Genomic DNA, 22,328 nt, shown 5'->3' with positions numbered 1-22,328 from the left:
GAACGTTCGTCACCAAGACAATCACCTTTACTTTCCAACGACTGAGATTTTTTCCCATTTTTGACCTACCTATTTGGATTAAATCATAGCCTTCTGCGCGTGAAGGCAGAGTGCGGTTATTGGATCCGGAGGCGCTGGATGCCCGCATTTGCAGAACGAATTGCATCGTTGTGGAGTTGTAGTAATTTATCCAGGTTGCTCTCAAGTGACGCGCATAGCACATTCTAGGATTTTGGTGGGCGACAGTCGCACTTGTCCTCAGGTGTACTGAATTTCGTTGGCTGTATGGAGGGATGTCGGGATGGCTTGCACCAGGAGAACCAAAACTTTGGTGTCTACATGCGTGATCTTGAGTGGCATGACCAACATCGTGTGTCTGCTCTATGTTGGATGGGTCACTAATTATATCGCGAATGTATACATCAAAGTCCCCATGCCTGTCCCAGAGAAAAAGTTAGAAGGCGACAAGAAGGGGGACACCCTACGGATCATAGAAAGACTTGATCGACTTGAGAATGTGGTCAACCAGCACATACAAGGTAAAGTAACCACTACACTGAGCAAGTATCCTTTACTTACTGTTTGATAGATTCTGAGTTGCATATGTTCAATTGCATTGAATGTATGGTTTGCGATGTATTAATGATATCGACCTATGTGAATTAGCCTATATCTCCAAACTCAGCAAATAATGACATTGTTGATTTATAACATAAGATGACCCTAACATTTTCCTTTGTGAATAATGTGACCAACATTTGTCATCTCCTTACTTTGAGTGGTCTGTCTGTCTGGACCATGTGACAGAAAGGGAAAAGGACAATGAGATCATTGCAAAAGCCATTTATTCTCTCTGGAGGCAAAATTCCTAGTAGTCTATGTATTATAATTGGAGCAGTGTTGGTGAACTTAATTGCTTCTCCCACAGCGTGAAATATACATATAGTAAATGTGTAGCTGCAGTTATACTCAACCTCATTGTTTGCTGTCTCACATGCTGAAGCTTAAAACCTTATTTTTCAAAACCCGAGTCTGTCTCCTTATACATTTTGGCATAATTGTCTATTTTTTTGCATCTGCTCATCAGGTGTATTATGACTGCCTATTGTGACACTTGAAGTTTGTTTTTCTGTTAGGCCAATAGTCTCATGAAAACTGTAGTGTAGACTGTGAATGTGAAAACTAGCCCAGCGTACTGTACGTATCTGCTACAATGTCATCTATTTTGAGCTTTAAAACTCAATGTCAAATGTACTGGGACTACATTTTGAAGGATGTTATGTCAATGTAATACGGCACACACAGTATAGACTGTACCCAAACAGAGGTTGGTCTGTTTTCCCCAGACATAGTGTTGGAGATACTGTTGAACTTGCAGTGAGTGAATTTCCACAGACATTTTTTTTTATACTGTTCTTTATAGTATTATCTGACAAGCTCAAATGCTACAGAATGGGGCCATTAATTCAATTAATCTAATGGGAATCTGATATAAAAAAAAACATTGAATATCCTTTTGACTTTGGATTCCTCTTGTGTTCTTGGGAATGTCTGGAATTCCCTTCTCAAATTCCTTCATGCTTTGCCCCTCGCTACAGCATACAGTTACTCCATACTCATACTGTAATTCTCTCCCTCCCTTTCTGTGTCATGATTTGAGCTTCACTCTTGTCAACACAAGAGAATAATGTTAACCAGGCTCTGATTTGACAGTTAGAGTATGAGTTACAGGGAGACACCCATCCCTAGGTCACGGGCAGAGGTGGACTTCACTGAGCTGTGAGGCACTGTACATAGTCAAGCCTGGCTGGCCAGAATTGGTGCCAAGACTACATTTCACTATTTGGCACTGACAGAGAGCAGCCTGTTGAACAGCGCTCTATACGTTTTCTGTGTAAGAGTGTCTGCCTAACTGTCTTATCTCCTCAGGAAATGTTTGGACTATTTGTGTTACTCAAAAGGGGAAATATCGCATTAGGTCAGATTGTAAAGATCAATTCAATGTGGCACAGAACACGGCTGGAAGGACAGAATGCCTTCTGTCTATAGCACTATACTGTATGGATGGAGGGTGGACTGATAAAACATGCACTGTAACTCAGCTGTACATGCATGTTGATTTGGAATGTATCATCACTAAGCCTATTAGAGATGGGCCTCAGGTTTGAGAGAGGTTTGAAGACACGGTTTGAAGACAGGCATAAAAAAATGTGGATTCCTTTTGTAGAATAGTAAACTAGGAAGACTACTACTCAGAACACATCTAGAGTTTGCTGTCCCTGTAACTGTCACACGATGTACTGACGCACAAATGCACACGTGCGCGTGTACACACACACACACACACACACACACATACTTTTGTTTTACTATCCTTGTGGGGACCAACAAATGTATTCCCATTCAAAATCCTATTTTCCCTAACCCTAAATCTAACCCTAACTCCTAAACCTCTAACCCTGACCTTAATTCTATCCCTAATCCTTATTGTAACCATAAACCTAGCCACTAAGCCTAAAATAGCCTTTTTCCTCGTGGGGACTGGCGAAATGTCCCCACTTGTTCGATTTTTCTTGTTTTACTATCCTTATGAGGACTTCTGGTCCCCGGTGAACATTTTCACCGGTACACAGTAGGCGTGGTATCACCATGTTGGACACAGACAGTCTCTTAAAATGTGTCTGACTGATGTCACCTCCATACTCAATATAATAAGGCTTGAAAACTCCTCATATCAGTATTTGATGATAGAGGGCAGTGGTCTGCATTTGTCTAAAGAGCGCATAAGGCACTGCACACAACCCTTGATTTGTATTAAGCACAGTCACTGAATGAGGCTCGGCTGGGTAGCTGAGAAGTCCACACACGCCCACCATAAGTGCTGTTACTGCACTCTACAGCTTTCCTCGTGCTCCCAAAAGCCTTCATACTGTAAATGCATGTGTGTGAGGGTGCTGCTGTACTAAATGGACAACAACTTACATAGTCCTCTATTAATAAATACGCTGCAATTACACTTGTTTACCCTGAACACATTTAGTATGTGACAACCAAATATGGACAGTGTTTTTGTACAGAGACATAGAAATTAGAGGATGACCGATTAATCGGCATGGCTGATTTAATTAGGGCTGATTTCAAGTTTTCATAACAATCGGTAATCAGCATTTTTGGACACCGATTATGGCCGATTACATTGCATTCCACAAGGAAACTGCGTGGCAGGCTGACCACCTGTTAAGCTAGTGCAGCAAGGAGCCAAGGTAAGTTGCTAGCTAGCATTAAACTTATCTTATAAAAAACAATACATCTTCACATAATCACTAGTTAACTAAACATGGTTGATGATATTACTAGGTTAACTAGCTTGTCCTGCATTGCATATAATCAATGCGGTGCCTGTTAATTTATCATTGAATCACAGCCTACTCCGCCAAACGGGATGATATAACAAAAGCGCATTCGCAAAAAAAGCACAATCGTTGCAAGAATGTACCTAACCATAAACATCAATGCCTTTTTTAAAATCAGTACACAGAAGTATATATTTTTAAACCTGCATATTTAGTTTAAAAAATTCATGTTAGCAGGCAATATTAACTGCTATTGTGTCACTTCTCTTGTGTTCATTGCACGCAGAGTCAGGGTATATGCAACAGTTTGGGCCGCCTGGCTCATTGCGAACTGATTTGTACATAATTATGACATAACATTGAAGGTTGCGCAATGTAACAGCAATATTTAGACTTAGGGTTGCCACCAGTTAGATAAAATATGGAGCGGTTCTGTATTTCACTGAAAGAATAAACATTTTGATTTCAAAATGATAGTTTACGGATTTGACCATATTAATGACCAAAGGCTTGTATTTCTGTGTTTATTATATTATAATTAAGTCTATGATTTGATAGAGCAGTCTGACTGAGCGGTGGTAGGGAGCAGCATGCTCGTAAGCATTCATTCAAACTTTACTGTGTTTGCCAGCAGCTCTTAGCAATACTTGAGTCACAGCACTGTTTATGATTTCAAGCCTATCAACTCTTGAGATTAGGCAGGCAATACTAAAGTGCCTATTAGAACATCCAATAGTCAAAGGTATATGAAATACAAATGGTATAGAGAGAAATAGTCATAATTCCTATAATAACTACAACCTAAAACTTCTTAACTGGGAATATTGAACCACCAGCTTTCATATGTTCTGAGCAAGGAACTTAAACGTTAGCTTTTTTACATGGCACATATTGCACTTTTACTTTCTTCTCCAACACTGTGTTTTTGCATTATTTTAACATGTTTCATTATATATTTGAGACGAAATAGATTTTATTGATGTATTATATTAAGTTAAAATAAGTGTTCATTCAGTATTGTTGTAATTGTCATTATTACAAATATATACTGTATATATAAAAATCGGCCGATTTTAATCGGTATCGGCTTTTTTTGGTCCTTCAATAATCGGTGTCGGCGTTGAAAAATCATTATCGGGCGACCTCTAATAGAATTGTGTCTTGTGCTGTATAACACTGTGCATCATTCAGGCATCATTCACTCAGAATGATGATTTTTGTATTGTAAGTGTGATGTCTTTCCTCCTGCAATGTGTTTACCTGGCTTTTTATGAGCATACCAGCGCTCACATTTTGAGCCGTTCAAGGGTGTTCCTCTACACAGGTAACTGCGAATTCACTTGAGGTCTTCCTGAGTCATCAAAAAGTGAATATGAATTTAGACATGACAGAACTCAAAGGAGTTTTCTTCCGTAAAGTACAGCTGTGCCTCAGACTTTACTATAGATCTCCCCTCTGAACATGAGGAAAGCAAAGACAAAGTATGGGTGTATTTAATGGTGATTGTTTTTGTGAGAAGGCAGTGGTCCTCTGGTTTATTTTACCTCGGGGGCTGTATATTACCCCTGGGGATAACTCATGCTATGTTGCTGATTCAGAGGGAGATGATGATGCTATTTGATTGGAAGGCCTCAATCAAATCAACCTGTCAAATCAATTGAAAAGCCCTCTAAATCACAATGAGTGTTTACTCTTGAGAAGAGGAGCGAGAGAGGGGACGTGTGTGTGTGTGTGTGTGTTATACACTCCTTGCTGGAGGGCAGGTAATAAATGTTGTATAATGGAAGAAGACACGTATAGCCGATGGTTTTATCTTTTTGCATGGTTTTGGCTACAGCGCACTTATCTGCCTTGTTGCTTCCACTAAAATATCACCCCCCGTGTTCTGCCATGCCAAGTCAGTTTGCCCCAACATCCTTTCAATTAAATATTGAATGACATAATGGCTGCAAGAGGCAGCAGGCGTTGACCAAGTGTCATAATAATACATGATGCTTAACTTGCTGAATATATGTTGAATATGGATTGCAAACAAGTGGTTCTCTTGATCTAACATCTAACAGGCCGTGTTCATCTGATCTGCTGACTGTTGGGAAGCTACCCAAAATATTAATCAAATCATTGGCGATGCCAGGTTACTTTTGTTTTTGTAAACGTTACTTAATGCATCAAAGACTAACACGCAACCCAAACCGGCTGCGCGCGTGTGCAAATTTATTTTGTCCCCCTACACCAAACGCAATCACGACACGCAGGTTAAAATATCAAAACAAACTCTGAACCAATTACATTAATTTGGGGACAGGTCGAAAAGCAATAAACATGTATGGCAATTTAGCTAGTTAGCTTGCACTTGCTAGCTAATTTGTCCTATTGCGCTAGCTTGCTGTTGCTAGCAAATTTGTCCTGGGATATAAACATTGAGTTGTTATTTTACCTGAAATGCACAAGGTCCTCTACTCCGACAATTAATCCACACATAAAACGGCCAACCGAATCGTTTCTAGTCATCTCTCCTCCTTCCAGGCTTTTTCATCTTTGAACTTATATGGTGATTGGCATCTACATTTTCATAGTATTACCACGACAACCGGCAAAACATTTAGTCTTTCAATCAACCATGTGGGTATAACCAATGAGGAGATGGCACGTGGGTACCTGCTTCTATAAACCAATGAGGAGATGGGAGAAGCAGGACTTCCAGCGCCGATCTGAGTCAGTAATAGAAATGACTTCTATTTTAGCCCTTGGCAACGCAGACCAACCACGCCAAAACTATAGTTTGTTAACAATACATTTGTGGAAAGTCGGTTAGGACATCTACTTTGTGCATGACACGAGTCATTTTTCCAACAATTGTTCACAGACAGATTATTTCACTTATAATTCACTGTATCACAATTCCAGTGGGTCAGAAGTTTACATGCACTAAGTTGACTGTGCATTTAAACAGCTTGGGAAATTCCATAAAATGATGTCATGGCTTTAGAAGCTTCTGATAGGCTAATTGACATAATCTGAGTCAATTGGAGGTGTACCTGCGGATGTATTTCAAGACCTACCTTCAAATTCAGTGCCTCTTTGCTTGACATCATGGGAAAATCAAAAGAAATCAGCCAAGACCTCAGAAAAAAAATTGTAGACCTCCACAAGTCTGATTCATCCTTCGGAGCAATTTCCAAACGCCTGAAGATACCACGTTCATCTGTTCAAACAATACTACGCAAGTATAAACACCATGGAACCACACTGTCGTCATACCGCTCTGGAAGGAGACGCGTTCTGTCTCCTAGAGATGAACGTACTTTGGTGCAAAAAATGCAAATCAATCCCAAAACAACAGCAAAGGACCTTGTGAAGATGCTGGAGGAAACAGGTACAAAAGTATCTACAGTGGGTAGAAGAAGTATTTGATACTGCCGATTTTGCAGGTTTTCCTACTTACAAAGCATGTAGGGGTCTGTAATTTTTATCATAGGTAAACTTCAACTGTGAGAGACGGAATCTAAAACAAAAATCCAGAAAATCACATTGTATGATTTTTAAGTAAATAATTTGCATTTTATTGCATGACATAAGTATTTGATACATCAGAAAAGCAGAACTTAATATTTGGTACAGAAACCTTTGTTTGCAATTACAGAGATCATACGTTTCCTGTAGTTCTTGACCAGGTTTGCACACACTGCAGCAGGGATTTTGGCCCACTCCTCCATACAGACCTTCTCCAGATCCTTCAGGTTTCAGGGCTGTCGCTGTGGGCATTACGGACTTTCAGCTCCCTCCAAAGATTTTCTATTGGGTTCAGGTCTGGAGACTGGCTAGGCCACTCCAGGACCTTGAGATCCTTCTTACGGAGCCACTCCTTAGTTGCCCTGGCTGTGTGTTTCGGGTCGTTGTCATGCTGGAAGACCCAGCCACGACCCATCGTCAATGCTCTTACTGAGGGAAGGAGGTTGTTGGCCAAGATCTCGCGATACATGGCCCCATCCATCATCCCCTCAATACGGTGCAGTCGTCCTGTCCCCTTTGCAGAAAAGCATCCCCAAAGAATGATGTTTCCACCTCCATGCTTCACAGTTGGGATGGTGTTCTTGGGGTTGTACTCATTCTTCTTCTTCCTCCAAACACGGCGAGTGGAGTTTAGACCAAAAAGCTCTATTTTTGTCTCATCAGACCACATGACCTTCTCCCATTCCTCCTCTGGATCATCCAGATGGTCATTGGCAAACTTCAGATGGGCCTGGACATGCGCTGGCTTGAGCAGGGGGAACTTGCGTGCGCTGCAGGATTTTAATCCATGACGGCATAGTGTGTTACTACTGGTTTTCTTTGAGACTGTGGTCCCAGCTTTCTTCAGGTCATTGACCAGGTCCTGCCGTGTAGTTCTGGGCTGATCCCTCACCTTCCTCATGATCATTGATGCCCCACGAGGTGAGATCTTGCATGGAGCCCCAGACCGAGGGTGATTGACCGTCATCTTGAACTTCTTCCATTTTCTAATAATTGCGCCAACAGTTGTTGCCTTCTCACCAAGCTGCTTGCCTATTGTCTTGTAGCCCATCCCAGCCTTGTGCAGGTCTACAATTTTATCCCTGATGTCCTTACACAGCTCTCTGGTCTTGGCCATTGTGGAGAGGTTGGAGTCTGTTTGATTGAGTGTGTGAACAGGCGTCTTTTATACAGGTAACGAGTTCAAACAGATGCAGTTAATACAGGTAATGAGTGGAGAACAGGAGGGCTTCTTAAAGAAAAACTAACAGGTCTGTGAGCCGGAATTCTTACTGGTTGGTAGGTGATCAAATATTTATGTCATGCAATAAAATGCAAATGAATTACTTAAAAATCATACAATATGATTTTCTGGATTTTTGTTTTAGATTCCATCTCTCACAGTTGAAGTGTACCTATGATAAAAATTACAGACCTCCACATGCTTTGTAAGTAGGAAACACTGCCGATTTTGCAGGTTATCAAATACTTGTTCTCCCCACTGTATATCCACAGTAAAACGAGTCCTATATTGACATAACCTGAAAGTCCGCTCAGCAAGGAAGAAGCCTCTGTTCCAAAACCGCCATAAAAAAGCCAGACTACGGTTCGCAACTGCACATGGGGACAAAGATCGTACTTCATGGAGAAATGTCCTCTGTTCTGAAGAAACAAAAATCAAACTGTTTGCCCGAAATGACCATCGTTATGTTTGGAGGGAAAAGGGGGAGGCTTGCAAGCCAAAGAACACCATCCCAACCGTGAAGCATGGGGGTGGCAGCATCATGTTGTGGGGGTGCTTTGCTGCAGGAGGGACTGGTGTACTTCACAAAATAGATGGCATCATGAGGCAGGAAAATTATGTGGATATATTGAAGCAACATCTCAAGACATCGGTCAGGAAGTTAAAGCTTGGTCGCAAATGGGTCATCCAAATGGACAATGACCCCAAGCATACTTCCAAAGTTGTGGCAAAATGGCTTAAGGACATCAAAGTCAAGGTATTGGAGTGACCATCACAAAGCCCTGACCTCAATCCTATAGAACATTTGTGGACAGAACTGATAAAGCGTGTGTGAGCAAGGAGGCCTACAAACCTGACTCAGTTACACCAGCTCTGTCAGGAGGAATGGGCTAAAATTCACCCAACTTATTGTGGGAAGCTTGTGGAAGGGTACCCGAAACGTTTGACCCAAGTTAAACAATTTAAAGGCAATGCTACCAAATACCAATTGAGTGTATGTAAACTTCTGACCCACTGGGAATGTGATGAAAGAAATAAAAGCTGATATCATTCTCTCTAATATTTTTCTGACATTTCACATTCTTAAATTAAAGTGGTGATCCTAACTGACCTAAGACAGGGAATTGTTAATAGGATTAAATGTCAGGAATTGTGAAAAACTGAGTTTAAATATATTTGGCTAAGGTGTATGTAAACTTCCGACTTCAACTGGAAGTACCCTGCTTTGCACTGACAGTCTTTATGTACTATAAAGGGACCAATGAATATCCTAATTTCAGAGCAGAATGCAGAAATGCTGTCACCCTTTTCCCTCAAAGGGAAGTGGAGATACAGTATCTCATTCTCCCATGCTTCCTTTTAACTCTCAGAATGCCTCTTAGCAACTCCCACAGTTAATTACCTTTGCAGGTTATGGATTGGTAGAAGCTGGGTGTCAGGGTAACATTGGTGCCACGGTAATAGAGTAGAAATGTTGTCATTTCTCTACAGGGTGTCTGTTCTTTACAGAGTACAGCCTCAATATATGTAGTGGTTTTGGGATTGACAATTTACTGGAATGACAATTAAGATCTACCAATCCAAAGGGAATGTGGTGTCAGTGAAAGTGTGCTGAAGCAGGGGTGGAGTGTGAGAGTGTGGAAAGGAAGTCTCCAGAATGTTGATTTGCTTTACCAGTAATGGAACGATTATTGAGTTACAGAGAAACAAATGCACTGGAGGATGATTGCTAATGAAAACAATTAATTACCTTGAATCCAGAGGGCAAAAGCATCATGAAGAAAATCAAAATAAATTAGAAATTGTAACCTCCCTTGCAAGTATTTCAGTTCAAAGAGTGTCCCTTGACAATTTACTCTAAACTGGAAACTATTTATGGCACTTTTTCAAGGCTGCTGTTCCATGTTTATTTGAATTAACTGATAAAATTGTGTCTTCATGTAATTGTTGTTAGTCACTACTGTGATTCTGAGGTAGATTTATGTCTCATTTCTGGAGAAGTGTAAGGAGGAGGTTATTTTTACAGTTTACTCCGTATCTGCTAAAATATCTAGAAAGCAACGTACAGATAATTCAGAACAGCGTTTAGAAGTGTCCCACTGAAACAAAAGCATTTGACAGCCCTCTCTGGCTATACCATGATTAAGATGGTCCCATGCAGACTCTGCCTCTCCTCTATACCCCACCATCATCCCAAGCAATTTGTCTCAGTCCCTCATATCTGCCCGGTCTATTTGCTAAGTGCACACATGGGCACAAAGACAGCTTGTGTTCCACCATACAGGCTGTTTAGGGAAGGCTCATCTCCATGTGGCGAAACGAGAAAGCTGAGTGAAGGTGACAGTAACTTAGACAAATTGGAGTGCTTTGTTTTTACATGCTAGATTGTCTACCCATATTCGTCTGCCATCCTATTTACTTCATAATTCATGCCTCTGAGTAAGAAAGTAACATTTTGGTTTGAGCAGAAAAAGCCCTTTATTTCTGGAGTTCTATAGTCTTTCTAGTTTTCTAATACTGTATTATTCTTTGATGTATTGATTTATGAGTAGGACTGTTTTCTCATAGAGCAGGAAACATACCAGGATGTACTACACAGGGGAAATGCACAAACTCATTTTCTTATTTAGGAATTCATACAGAAACTCGGTGGTGCAAATCGAGGTCGTGCAGAGCATAGCACACTCGATGACTGCATTCGAAAACAGGTCTGGAGAAATTTACAGATGTAGGATCTTAATTTGAGCCATTTCGCTACAGCAGGAAAATAATCCTGCAGCAACAGGAAATGTAAGTATTATGTGGATTATAATGAATGTACATTTTTGTAGGGGTTGATGCATTTTTCAAAGGGAAAATCAAGTCTGAAATTTTCAATTACAAACTTCAGAAGCCTTTTTAAACCTTAAATACACTACATTTCAGGAAGGTTCAACTGCAACACAGTCAAATTAAGATCCTATATCTGTAATGAAGATATCTTATTCCGTAGGTAGTGTGTGCAGGTTAAGACATTTAAGGTAGGGTATCGCTGGACTCTATTGGCAAAGAGGAAAAGAAGAGTTGTTCTTATTGCATGCCTTATTTCTCTATGCCTCTGCACCTCTCCCTGATGAATCAGCAGACTACAGTTGTAGGATCTTAATTTGATCACCCTGTTGCAGGAGAACTTTCAAACGTAGTGTATTTGAGGTTTAAAAAGGCTTCAGAAGTTTGACATTTTCACAGACATTTCAGACTGAATTTACCCTTATGAAAAATGTATCAACCTCTACAAAAATGTATATTAATTATAATTCACATTTCCTGTTGCTGCAGGATATTTTAACCACTGTAGCAAACTGGCTCAAATTAATATCCTACATCTGTATCCTGCTGAAGGTTGGTGTAAACCGTGGATTGATAACCCAGAGACTGAAGGAAGTGAGACAGAGAGAGATGATGACGGGAAGGAAGGAAGAGACTCAGCAGGAGGCTGCATCACCAGTGGCCTGCCTGAGGATTCATCACTGTTAACCCTAATTGGGATGTTAATCAAAATGCATATGTCTCATGTCCCTTACTCACTGGCTCCCAGGGCTTATAAAACATTAATAATCCATCACTGATCCAGAAGTGAACTGAATGGACCTAACTGTCATACTGTGGGTCATTGTGTGTTATTCTATGATAGTTATTCATTGGCACATGCGTAGCTGTGAGACTATTGAGGTTGTTGCTATGTCGTTGTTGAACAGTCAGTGAGTGAAACAACTCCCTCCTGCGTCAGTGTTCTTATTACGGAGTGTACTGAGTGGAGAGGCTTTCTAACTTATACTAACTATTGAGTAAATGAAGCAGCTAATTACAGAGGAGCCACTTTTTTGCTCCCATATCTTGAGCAGGGGATTTTAATTAGCGGCAATGGGACCTAATTGCTAGTTAATTAGAGGGAATGAAGAACCTATGAGGAGCTACGAGTATAGGCCCAATCAGCCAGATTTGAACATTCCCTGAACCTGACAGAAATTAGTGCTCCATTGCAGACTGGCATTTGTGCTGATGTATTGGGAGAGAGTGCTACTAAGGCATCTCATACCCACAGGATGTTGAAAATCAGCCTCAATTATCACCATGTCTCATTTGATAATTTTTACCCTGGAACTTAATTACTTCGTGGCGCTAAATTCTCCTGTTATCTAATTGTTTTTCAGTATTCCTCATAAACCACCTGAAGGCAACACACACACCACACAGGTTTATTGTCAGATGTTCATTAAAATCAGTACAGCAATTAGCATCTGGCCACTTTTGTCCACTGGGCTGCAACACGTCCTGTTATTGATAATAGTTATCACCAATCCATATAATCACAATCTGCCCTGTGCGCATTAAAGACATGCCCCATTCATGCTGTCGTGTTTTCCTATAGTGCACATTAATACTACCAGTTATAGTAATGTGCCTTCCTGTGTAGGCTATCTTTATATTTATTCATTCATCATTATATTGAACATATTGCAAGTACAGTAGGGCTGTGGGGGTCATGAAATTGTCAGACGGTGATTGTCAAGTAAATAACTGCCGGTCTCACGGCAATTGACTGTTAATTAACATAAACACATTTAGCATCTCCTTGCTTCCACGCATAGCGCCCAAGCTACTGATGCGACCTTTGGAACATCTACATTTTAAAAAGTCTAATTAATCCATTTAATATAGCCTACACATCACAATACATCCATGATTTATTTTAGACAGGTCTAAAGAAACATGATATGAAGAAAATATTTATTCCAGAAGAACAGTATAGCATACTGAGTTGTCCTTATATTAGGCCCTGATATGGCTATGGCCGTGGGCTACACTAGTTAATTTAGCAACAAGAGTTGCTTAGATTACACATTATTTTTATTATTTTATAGTATGAAGAATACAATTGAACATAGCTGAATAAAATTTAAAATATATTTTCTCCAAACGATTTCCAAAGAAGTGCATGCAATTCTGTGTTGAGCGGTTCACAAAAAATAGGTCCTCACATATGCTTAATATCGAGTTATTTATGCAACTTTAGTTGTGATGTAAACTTTGGGCTATATGTTTAGATTTTTAATACATTCTAAAGCTGCATGATGCAACTCTAATGATGATTTGAAAACATTCTCATGAAAGGCATGAGCTGTGATTTGTTTCTTGTGCAGGCTGCACAAACTTCATCAATCACTCATTCACAATTTGACAAGCACTTGATAATATTCTCAACAGACCATGAATTTCCCAGCAGCATCCCCCTTGTGTGGCCATAATGCCCTTGGGCTGAATATAACAATTATAATTCCCTTCTCCCGGCTGTGGCACTCCAAAGCGCCTCTCACTCACGTGACTCTCTCATATCTCAATTCTTTGCCAATGCCCGTCACATTATCAGGTCCTTCTCACAGGAATCTCAGGTAAGGAGTAGGCTACAAGTGAAGATAGACGCTACTGTGCGCATCCCTCTTATCGAGTTCAGAGGCGCATATTGAAGATGTTAGAAGAACTAGGCTTACCGAACAGCTAAAGCACTAGCCTCCCCAATAGTACAAACGTTGACCTATTCTATTGGTCAACTTGTCCTTCTGTGCAATAAATAAATATTCCAAACATACTCTGGGACAGTTGTGGGAACTTAAAGAAATTAGGCTGATGCAACAGATTACAACATTTGACTTAAAATGTTGATAAACAATTAGGCTATTTCTTCACATTATAAATGCAGCAATGCGTACACGGCAGTAGGCTGTACGCGCGAATGTTCCAAAATGCAATCAATTAGCAGGAAAACACTGTTCTCAAAAGTGACTGCAAATGCATACGTAACATGCAACAATTTCAAAGACTTTACTGAGTAACAGTTTTAAATAAGGAAATCAGTCAATTGATATAAATTCACAAGGCCCTAATCTATGGATTTCACATGACTGGGCAGGGATGCACCCTTGGCAGATGGGCCCACCCACTAGGGAGCCAGGCCCAGCCAATCAGAATGAGTTTTCCCCCACAAAAGGACTTCATTGCAGACACAAATACTCACTTTAGTTGTGATTCAAAATGTATTAAACATATAGGCCTATGGACTAAGCTACATGAGGTGTGCGACTGGGATTTTTTTTAAAGGAGCAAAAAAAAGGCATGCACTGTTTCTTGCCTTACTACACACACACAGTGATAATACATCATTCACAAGTATTGTCACCCATCAGATGATTCTTAACTTAATGTTGTCTTTTCATATTCTCAATAATATATGTGTGAAATTGGTTTTGATTTAGAATAGACCATTATCATGCTCCTGTCTCGAAACATGCACTTAAATAGCGAATGGAGGACACTTTTCCCATGGTTCATTTTCATGCCAGCCAGGAAGGCTATGCTCCTGTTGTTATTAAGCAAAGCAATCTGCTTTAATATTAGGATAAATAAATATAGTAGGCTTAGCCTATAGAAAGCTGATGGGTTCCTCCTCTTTCTAAAAGAGGCCATCAACTGTTTTCTCACACAATTGCATAGCCTATAGAAATGTTGCGCAACATGAGCTCATATGCTCTCATGAAGTGTTTGATTTAGATTTTTTGAAAACATTTGCATTGATGTCAGAGTGATTAGAGGGACAATAGAGTGCTGAGTACCAGGCAGTTAGCAAGTTTGGTAGGCTACTAATGACCATCAGCGCTTGGAGAAGCCTAGTTACCATGACTAAATGATCTTGTGGAATTTGACTGCGGTCATGACTCGTGAAGCCGGTTTGGTGGTAATACGATCAACGGAACAGTCCTAATCCCAAGCATGTTCAACTGTCACTGGGCATTAGTGATGTCCATCATTAGCCATACTACTGTAGTTGTATTGATGTGGGCATATAGACATGTTGTAGTAAAACTAGTAATGACTAAAGGATATCTTGTTGTATGATTGCAGTCTAGAAGTTGTCATATACTGAAAGGGAATGTAAGATAGCACCCTTCTGTCTGTTTCAAGGCCAGAAGAGACAGTTGCAGGTGAAGACAAAGAGTCATTCTGGCCTCATTGCATCAGGAGTTTTGGCTGAAGCCAAAAACAGTTGCAAGCAATGATGTTCTTTGAAATGCTGTTACAGTGGTAAAAGCATGCAGGTACAAAGACTAGAAATGATGATTTGTTTTGAAGCCAGAGGAGTGTGCACGGTTCGGTTGAAGCCCATTGAGTGCACCCGCTGTTGTTTTTTTGTTGTAAACCACAGACGACTCAAGATTAACTTTGAACAGATGTTATTATGAGGGGGAAATCATCCATGCCTGCACTATCAAACCTCTCCATTCCTGCCAGTGGGCGGAGGGCAGCGGTTTAGTCATCTCTGTCTCATCGACTGACTAATCTCGTATGGAAGAACAGAGCTGTAGAAGCATACAGTGGCCTATCAAGACACTCAAATTAAGCGTAGCTCACTCAAGAGACTGTTGTCTTGAAACAAAACGCTGGATTGGGTTTAATAGTTGTGTTTTTTAAAGATTTTTTAAGCAGTTTCCCAGGAACGGTTCAGGTATGCTTCAAGGCAAGCCCCTAATCTGCTCTGCTCAGAAGACCCAATGATGTGTAAACCTTCCCACTGTGTTAACTTTGCCACCTGTGTCGGTGTGTTTCGCCTCTGGCATTACCATGTAGGCGCGTCTTGTAACCTTTGAATTGAGAGAAAATTGCTTCAAAGAATATCAACCACTCTCATTATCCCATCCTCTTTTGATAACTTCATTCACCTTACATCAGAGAGAAACCCTAGTTATTTTCACTTTAAGTTGTGACATTAGCATGAAAGATAGTAGCTTTAAATTCTAATTTTAAGAGAATGATAATGTATTTACCCTCCAAGTTCAACTCCCTCTTCCTCTTCTCTCCAGTTGAAATTGAAAGCCCCGTGTGACATTTGCATTAGCATACGTCAGATGCGAGGACAGATAGCAGCCTGTCCTCTGCTGTTTCAGTAAACTCTTAGACTCGGGGTGAAGGTGTCAGATGCCTCATGTTGAAGAGCACAGACCACAGCCTGGAGGAGGAGAGCCCTTTATACGTCTGTTTTCACAGGGAACCAATACAGAGATTTTTCTGTGTTTCTGTAACTGTAGGGCGTGATGCTAGGTGAAGTTATCAGGCCCTTTGAAGCTCAGAGCTTGCACCTGAGTTGCATCAGTGTCGCAGGGGACATTTTCCACATTGGCTACAGCAGGTGCATCAGCAGAAACAATGTGGGGGTATTTATCATACACAATATTCAGGAGTATAAAATGTTTTCTGTTTTAAATGTTAAAGGTCTCTTCAACTTGTCAACACTGGTTAAGTCCTGTCCACCTCTCTAGAGCTGTCACTATGTCACTGCAGGCCATACCTGAAGGAATGCCCAGAGATATGAGGGGTGTTCTGAAACATGGCATCTCTACTCCTGAAACAGTCTGAGTGATGTATTACTTGTTCCCACAACTGCCTCTGACACACAGGCATCACACGTGTGTGCTCAATTAACATGAGGTTTTTGTACATTTGAGAGGCATTGATCTGTAAACCTCATTACTGATATCTTTAGCATGTGTGGTTTCTATATTCCACTTCCTCATGAAACCTTCACCTTCTACAGGCGTTGTTTTTGTTTTTAAACCCTCATCTGTGAATGTTTGGATCTCAAAGAGCTGCTATTCTTTCTATTGATTTAGAATCAAGGCCATCAGCTTGTATAGAGAAGTAGCCCACGCCAGTCAGAGGCTGAAGTGGAGCCAGAATCTTTGGTCATAAAATGAGTTTATGCCAGGAGTGCTCTGCCAGCCTCTCTCCTCTGCCTCTCTGTTCCGCCTCCTCACTGCACAAGTGCAAGCCATCAAATATTCACTGCTGCCTTTAGAATGCAAATGCAAAGTGTTAAAATAGATCCAATATGTTTTAAGGTGGTGATACTGGAAGGAATGAAGTCATTACACATTCTCCCAAAAGATACTTAAAATGTTGTTTGCATTCGCATCTGACTAACTCCACTGAATTGTGTACAGAACTCTCATGAACTCGGGTTGAGCATTCCAACAGCGGTAGTGTTGGCTCGCTGCAGTCTGATTCTGTTGGACCCACAAGGCTCCTTGAAATGGTAGTGGTGCATTCATCAAAGAGGATAGCCTGAAGTGTATGATGTGCATCTGCTAATACTTCTCACACTCATGACATGACCCCTCAGATCTCAGGTCTCAGGTTCAGCCTCATTAGCTACTCCCGCTCTTTATCAGTTATTCAATAAATTCCCTAAACTGCAATTATTCAGATAAATATCTATGTGAAGACAAATAGCACGCCGTGGAGAAGACTAGAGGAATGTTAACAACAATCCTGATGCAGGTATTACTTTCTAAAGTTAGTTCCACACAGTGTATTGTATTGGCTTATTACATGTTTATATCAACTCTGACAACAATTCCCCATTGTAGAAAGGATAGTACAGTACTGCTCTGTAATAAAATAACTATTTGTCTGATACATCTGCCGCAGAGGGACAAGAGTGAGCCATGGAAATAAAAATGCTAAAAACGAATTAGCTCCCTATTTAAAAATGAGATGGAGAACAAGCTACGTTGTGGGTGAAATTACAAGATTATGTTATAATACTGTTATTGCATCAAATGGTTGTTTGATGCAATATAATAGGGTTCTTAGAACTATGTTGTGTCTGTGTGAACTGAGAGGCGCTTTTGAGATAAGGGTATCTGGAGCTGACAATTGATTTATGCCATAGAATGAGTTGGTGTTTCTGTACTGCGAAGTACCAGGGACAAGATCAGAGCCTTGTCTTAGGGGACAAACTCAATAAGAACAGTCTTCATAGCAAATGCTATCTGTCTAGGGGATATTCCTTTCTCATATATCAAGTCTCACCTTGTGACCCATTCCACACATCTGTTGTTTGTCATGTAGACTAAGGGGGTGTATCTTTGCCATATAAAAGCTTTTGGTATTCTTTGTGTCGGAGCTCTCAACGAATCATCTAAGGGTGGTTCGTCGACCAGCCATCGTTATTGCAGGGCACTCAAGTCATTCCCTTGTGTGTGTGTGACCTGCTCTCCTTATTAATAAGTGAATAAAGATTTAGTTTAAGTATAACTCTGACTTGTGTGATAAGTTTGTCTCTCCTCATTTGATAATAAAGAAATAACCACTATAGCTATGAAGGAAAAATACTGGAGTTTTGGTGCAAGTACAGCCAACTAGTGCAAAACTAATATTGCGATATATTCAAACTGATACGATACAATATATTGTAAAAAATAATATCCTGATATTTAACTGTATAAATGTTTTACCCCGTATCTAGTAATAACTCTACAGCAGACATGCTGCACAGAGCACAATGCAAATAATGCCTATTTAGTAACAAGATATTCTTTCTTCGGTCACAGCTTTGAATGTCTTCATGCTATGGTTGGAGAATATTGTCCTGGCACCAGCAGCTTGAGAAGAACAGAAAAGAGAATGGTCTTGAATTAGAAGGCTACAGGGCATTGTGTGTTACTTCTGAAAGCTCTAAATGGATGCTTCTGAGCTGCCTTTCATAAAATCCCAATTTGAAGCTTTGGAAAACAGATATTCTGACAAAACATGATATGAGGGATATAGCCACCAGGCAGGGCTTTGTCAGTCTGGCACAGAGGGCAATGGCAGCCATCAGCGGCCAACCGCTCTGTCTGACCTTAGGTGTTAGCGAAGCTGCACAGCGAAAACCTTCCCTCTCATGTGCTTTAGTGGGGCATCTGTGGAGCGGTGATAAGGAGTGGACTGTTTAATTTTTTCCCTCACTGCAGACAGTTTCAAGTCCATTAAATCTCTCATAGCACTTTCTGGAATTTAAGTTAGGGCAATTGTTTGGTTCAGAATTTATGAATTTGCAACCCCAGTCGTGATAGAACATGTTGTGAAATGATACCTGGGTTTATTGTCATAAACCCCTCAAACAGTAAGGTAAGCATGGATGTGCTTTACTCTGATTACAGAATTATTGAACATCTAAGCATTTCTTCCTCTCACTGTGCTATATATGCCAGGAGACTGCCATTTTCTTTGAATTAGAGCTACAGTTTAAACTTAATCTTATCACATCTGAGTATCGGTGTTACTGCCAATTCCACATCCTCTAGTCAATTTCAATTCATCAAGTTCACCTCACATGGGAGTTTTACTTCGTTTAATGATTTTGAAGGTAACACTTCTTTTAATAGTATAAGAATGATGGCTCTAGTGTTTTCTATGCCAGGAGACAGAAAAAGCATAGATGTGATGTAGAATGCTTTTTTTCTCCAAAATGCAGAGACTTCCAGGGACTACATACTGTCAAAGGTCTCATCAATGAATTAGACTGTAAACCGTAGATGATTCACCTTAAAGTCAACAATTGAAATGCATTTCCTCCTTGGTTATCTATTGTTTTCTTGAGACGTAGGTTGTGGATTAATATTTTTAATTGAACCTTTTTAACTAGGCAAGTCAGTTAAGAACAAATTCTTATTTACAATGACGGCCTACCAGGAAACAGTGAGTTAACTGCCTTGTTCAGGGGCAGAACAACAGATTTTTACTTTGTCAGCTCGGGGATTCGATCCAGCAACCTTTACTGTTACTGGCCCAACGCTTTAACCACTAGGCTACCTGCCACCCAATATAAGCCTGTTGTTTTCATAACTGTTCACAAACTATTCAGCACTCCCATAATCCAATGCCGCATTCACGTGCTAGTTGCAACTAGGAAACTCGTACATTTCCGACTTGCTAACAGGTTGTAGTTATACATGTGCCGTTTTCAACCAGTTAGCAAGTTGGACATTTCGTAGTTTCCTACTTCCGACTAGCACATGAACGCGGCATTAACTTGTGGTCCATGCAGCTGCCGTTCCCTGTTGTGATTCACTCTAAAGAATGAGAATGTGTTGTTTGTTGTGTCTGAGAAAAACTTTGCTAAGTAGAGAGGCCAAACCCACCAGTTTTGAGAGAAATAAAAGCGCTCTGCTGTAGCAAGGTTGGTGAATGGTAATTATCACAAATGAGAAAGCTTTTACCTTGCCATACATATTTAGAGAGGAAAAACATCTATGGAAAAAAATACAAGACATCTGAATGCAGATCTTTGTAGCCTCGTTGAGTTGCCTTCCACCCCGGGCAAACAAAGCGTAATGGTGTTTTTCTGGTACACATAATGCAGTCAGCCAAGCACTTCTCCCTCTGAGAGGAGCCTTAAGCTCCCTGCTGGATGTCTGTCTCTGCAGCACGCAGACTGACTACGCTCAGCAGCATTGAGCCCCCCAGTCAGTCAGGCCCTGTTTAAAGGCCAGTCTCATCCAGTCACCCCCAGCCTCCTCCCTCTTCCTTCCTGCTTCAGCCACTTTCTTCCTGTTCCAGCCTCCCCCAGTCCCATTCAGTCTTCCCCAGCCTCTTTCAGCCTCACCCAGTCTCCTCCAGTCCTGCTCCCTCTGGTTAGAGATCTAAAAGCTTCTGGAGAGGAGGGGATCTGGACCTCATTGAGAAGGGAATGGGGGTAATGGAAGTACTCATGGGTCTACTGGTCCTGTCACAGGGTTTCCACAGTCACCAGAACGCTCCTTGGCTCTGTGGTAGAGGGGAGGGAGCAGGTTCATTCTGAGATGGGTAACCATTTCAATCCTGCTCTCCTTGTGCCCATATTACTCCCCCAGAGAGATTGGGAGGATGTGGAGACAGGACTCAAGAGAAAGCTGTTTATTTTCAGACTGCAGTCTAACTGGAGTGGAATGTAAGTGATGAATACAGGAAAGGGGAGGACAATAGATAACAACAGTTGACTGACTTTCCCTTCACTTCCATTCAGTTGTTTGTCATTTTTCATCATGCATCTATTCTGTCAATGCGTGGGAGGAAAAGGCGGTGACTGTATTTGAGCTGGAGAATAGAAAGATGGTGGACATTTCTTGCTGTTTGCATGTGGGATGGTACGGTACAGAAAATACATCTTATAATAGGGAGGCTCACCATCTATTTTGTATTATTCCCAGGCTCCCATCTTGATGTCTTGAATTTGGTTGGCAGCATGTTTCCATCATGTACCCTTATGGGAGACTTCTTGGGTTCTGGGGCTTGTTTTCCACCTTCAATGGCTGGTGACACATTCAGCCAGCTGGTTCAGTTAAGGAGGCTCTGCCATTAAACAACAACAACACTACTACCTCAGGCTATCATTCCACCCATCCCATCTCTCCCTGATGCAGCACCCCTGTTCACACCGGCAGCAGAACAGAGGAGGCTGGTTCAGTAGAGCTGGGTTAGCAGAATATAATGCCAGACAAATCACATGCTTACTGTACTTCCATCAACTCTGTGCTTTGGTGAAGAAGGGCAGTGTACGTGTGATTCTAGCCTCTACCACAGTGTCATCTATTCCATTCAGAGTTAGGTGCAGCCTAGGAACTTATGTTCCTAGGCAAAAGCGAAGCACCAAGCGAGCAGCAGCTCATCTGATTGAAGTACTTGCAAAAGGCTCAGGCTGCACTGACCTGTGCCAGATTCCCATCAACATTCCCTCAGTAAAAATCTGAGCGCTCCCAACTTGAATAATTCATTGAAAACCAACACCAGCTGGAATAACTGTGATGTTATGATGATGAGAGATCCCAGTGATTGGGCCTGCAATCGAAATCTATGTGGACATAGTGTTCTAGCATATAGGCCAGTGAAGTCTGTTTTTAGATGTAGTGAGAAACAACTCAAGTTCAGGTGCACATCACAAGTGGTGGGTGTGACATCTGTAGAATGGCTGTTTAAAAAATATGTAACACAGCAGATAGAAGAAACCTTGAGTCTTCTCAAGTTCCTATTTACTTTATCTACTGGTGTCTAAATGAGTCTTCTCAAGTTCCTTTTCACTTTATCTACTGGTGTCTAAATGAGTCTTCTCAAGTTCCTTTTCACTTTATCTACTGGTGTCTAAATGAGTCTTCTCAAGTTCCTTATCACTTTATCTACTGGTGTCTAAATGAGTCTTCTCAAGTTCCTTTTCACTTTATCTACTGGTGTCTAAATGAGTCTTCTCAAGTTCCTTTTCACTTTATCTACTGGTGTCTAAATGAGTCTTCTCAAGTTCCTTTTCACTTTATCTACTGGTGTCTAAATGAGTCTTCTCAAGTTCCTTTTCACTTTATCTACTGGTGTCTTCATGGATTGGAGCATGTTTTAGAGATTTTAGATTTTTTTTG

General features: G+C 40.9%; 1 protein-coding gene across 2 annotated transcripts in view; it reads left to right on the top strand.

The window, feature by feature from the left end:
• Nucleotides 1-301: 301 nt before the first annotated feature.
• LOC120025347 (polypeptide N-acetylgalactosaminyltransferase 18-like) overlaps nt 302-22,328 on the top strand; it is an 81,275-nt gene continuing 59,248 nt past the window's right edge. For both annotated transcript variants that reach the window (XM_038969885.1, XM_038969884.1), the window contains exon 1: nt 302-539. In XM_038969885.1, coding sequence (XP_038825813.1) covers nt 302-539 — 238 coding nt within the window. The remainder of the gene's footprint in view (nt 540-22,328) is intronic.

The sequence above is a fragment of the Salvelinus namaycush genome, chromosome 30, assembly GCF_016432855.1.
Source record: "Salvelinus namaycush isolate Seneca chromosome 30, SaNama_1.0, whole genome shotgun sequence".
Lineage (NCBI taxonomy): Eukaryota > Metazoa > Chordata > Actinopteri > Salmoniformes > Salmonidae > Salvelinus > Salvelinus namaycush.
The sequence above is the reverse complement of the archived record's forward strand: the minus strand, read 5'-3'. Positions and strand labels throughout refer to the sequence as shown.